The 2,544-nt window shown below is 38.0% G+C and overlaps 1 protein-coding gene across 1 annotated transcript; it reads left to right on the top strand.

Annotated features, from left to right (window-relative positions):
* Positions 302–1,829, top strand: LOC107642659 (transcription factor NAI1). The gene is made up of 4 exons (XM_016346077.2): positions 302–512; positions 597–866; positions 935–1,339; positions 1,412–1,829. The coding sequence occupies exons 1-4, from the start codon at positions 468–470 to the stop codon at positions 1,484–1,486; spliced, it is 795 nt and encodes a 264-aa protein (XP_016201563.1). The 5' UTR covers positions 302–467; the 3' UTR covers positions 1,487–1,829.

The raw sequence follows: 2,544 nt of genomic DNA on the forward strand, positions 1-2,544 counted from the left end.
TGATTAATGTGTATGCGTTAATGGAAGGGAGGTGTACAGTAGGCGTGCATTAATCAGTAGGCGTGCATTAATCAGAGGAGTGCTAGGCGCGACCAGCAGAATTTGTGATGTGTAACTATCAATCAGCTATTATCAATATTTTTAATAGTATAAAATAACGTCTAATAATATAAAATTACTTTTTTTAATGATTAAATATTAGCTAAATTTTAATAAAAATACTCGTACTAGACTTTCTCCATTAATCATCAATGGAATACATTAATACGTACATATACCAAATAGCGAAACTTAGGTAATGGAAGGTATAGTATACGATACATGCTCCCTTCCCATAAAGCAAGGATAAAACAAAACAAAGAAACAAGGCATCTTCTATTTAGTGCGTGTCACGGAGAGAGCTGAGAGCCTAGCTACTATACTAGTGCTGTGTAATTTTCACTTTCACTTGGCACTTGGGATCAAACATGATTTCCACCGAGGAATCATGGACTACTTGGCTTTGTGATTTGGTAATTAAACAAACAAATTAAACAACACATTTTCATCTTGCAAATGGATCCCTGACTTTGTTCTTCTTTTGCTGTGATCTGCAGGAAGAAGAGGACTACAGTTTCATCAATGGCATAATAGCAGACCCTAATAATTACTCAAACTCACAGATGAGTAACAATGATAATGAGAGGCCATCCAAGCTTCTCAAGAGCACCACCCCAACCCCAACAAGACGCAGAAGAACTGGCTCAGCTGGCACTGGCAGATCCCCCCAACACGCCCATGATCACATCATTGCCGAAAGAATGAGAAGGGAAAAGATTAGCCAACAGTTCATAGCACTTTCTGCCCTTATTCCAGGCCTCAAAAAGGTTCAATTTTTCTTGCTCTTTTTTTCTTTTTAGATCTCTTTGGAGTACTAATAATAGAATGCGTTCAGATGGACAAGGCGACGGTGTTAGGCGACGCTATCAAGTACGTGAAGCAGCTACAAGAGCAAGTGAAGGTTCTAGAAACTGAAAGCAAAAGGAAAAGCGCGGAGTCTGTTGTGTATGTTGAGAAATCTGAGGTGTGCGGAGAGGAAGATGTGTCAGACACTTGGTCAAATTCAGGGGGGGATGGAAACTCATCGTACGAAGTCTCAAAAGCAGTGAGTAGGTCGGTGCTGCCTGAAGTGGAGGCAAGAGTGTCTGAGAAGAACGTCCTCATTCGGATCCACTGCGAGAAACACAAAGGAGTGTTGATGCACATTCTCAAGCTCATTGACAAACTCCATCTCTCTGTTCTTAACACCACTTCCTTGCCTTTTGGAACCTCCATCGTCGACATAACCGTCACTGCCGAGGTACATTAACTGAATTAAATTCATCACATTTACATTATTGAATAATTTATTATGCTTATTGCATCGCATCAGATGGATGACAAGTTCAGCTTAAGCGCGAAGGAGCTTGCTAGAAACATAAGGGTGGGACTGTTGCAATCGATGTAGAAGAAAGTAACAGGTGTCTGTTTCGTAATTAATGGGATTGCATCATTTTGGGGGTTCAATAATGTTAATGGCTCCAGGTTCCATCAATGGAATTAAATGGAGTTACCCTTTGGGGCGGAGGGACGGATGAGAGGAGCCATCAATTATGGAGGTTGGGACCCGGCTGGCTGCCTGCATTCAGATTTGAGAGAGGGTTGTGTCTCTGGAAAAGTGGGATTCTGACTGATTGGGAAACCCATAGCCTTGGAATATTGACACGTCCTGCCAAATAGTTTAGACCCCTTTCTTTGTTTTATAATAAATATTAAATAATCATCTATCTTTGCGCACTTCCTGTTTCCCATGCCCCCATTTTCTACATTTTTTCTTTTTTTAATAACACAAACACTCGACTTAGTATCTCCCCCTTTTTCTCCTAATAAATTGGATAGTAATTAGTCTCTCACAAATTAACAAAAAAAACTTAAGGCAAAAGTGTATACTATAGAGTATATGAAATATCTTATCAACTAAAGACGTTTTCACTGAATAACAGCGTACATGTACACACGCGTTATAACCAAGTTAGACTAGTCCGCTTAAATAAATAGTAAAAGTTCGAATTTCATCTTATACATACAGTTATTTATTGGTCAATAACAAATTTTTAAATAAAATTTCGATCTATCACGGATTAGTCCAAAATAAAATGTACACACATTACATTTACACATAGTTCTACGATTTTCTTAGGTATGTTGAAGCTCTTCCCAGACAACAAATGCGCATCTTTTTTTTTTTTTCCAGGTGTGATAGCTCCATTTTGTTTAAAGTGATGAATTCTTAGTCTAACGGCCCAATCCAATTAAACTCCTCGACAAAGGAAAGCTAACCAAAAAAAATATTGAATAGTGACTAATAAAATAATATTCTTGTCGCACTTGATGTTCCTAACCAACAGATCATGACTAGATTTTAGCTTTTTACCTTGGCCTCTGCCTATATATGTATTTTACTGATTTTTTGGTTAGCAAGTTTTCACAGGTATTTTACCAAGTTATATTCAAAATCTAACATTT

The sequence above is a fragment of the Arachis ipaensis genome, chromosome B05 (genome assembly GCF_000816755.2).
Source record: "Arachis ipaensis cultivar K30076 chromosome B05, Araip1.1, whole genome shotgun sequence".
In the NCBI taxonomy this organism is placed as follows: Eukaryota; Viridiplantae; Streptophyta; class Magnoliopsida; order Fabales; family Fabaceae; genus Arachis; species Arachis ipaensis.

Excerpts from the sequence above, each read along its gene's own strand:
- LOC107642659 (XM_016346077.2), top strand. The coding sequence starts at position 468 with ATGATTTCCACCGAGGAATCATGGACTACTTGGCTTTGTGATTTG. Across the intron at positions 513-596 it reads CTACTTGGCTTTGTGATTTG|GAAGAAGAGGACTACAGTTT; the intron begins GTAATTAAACAA and ends TGTGATCTGCAG. Across the intron at positions 867-934 it reads TTATTCCAGGCCTCAAAAAG|ATGGACAAGGCGACGGTGTT; the intron begins GTTCAATTTTTC and ends GAATGCGTTCAG.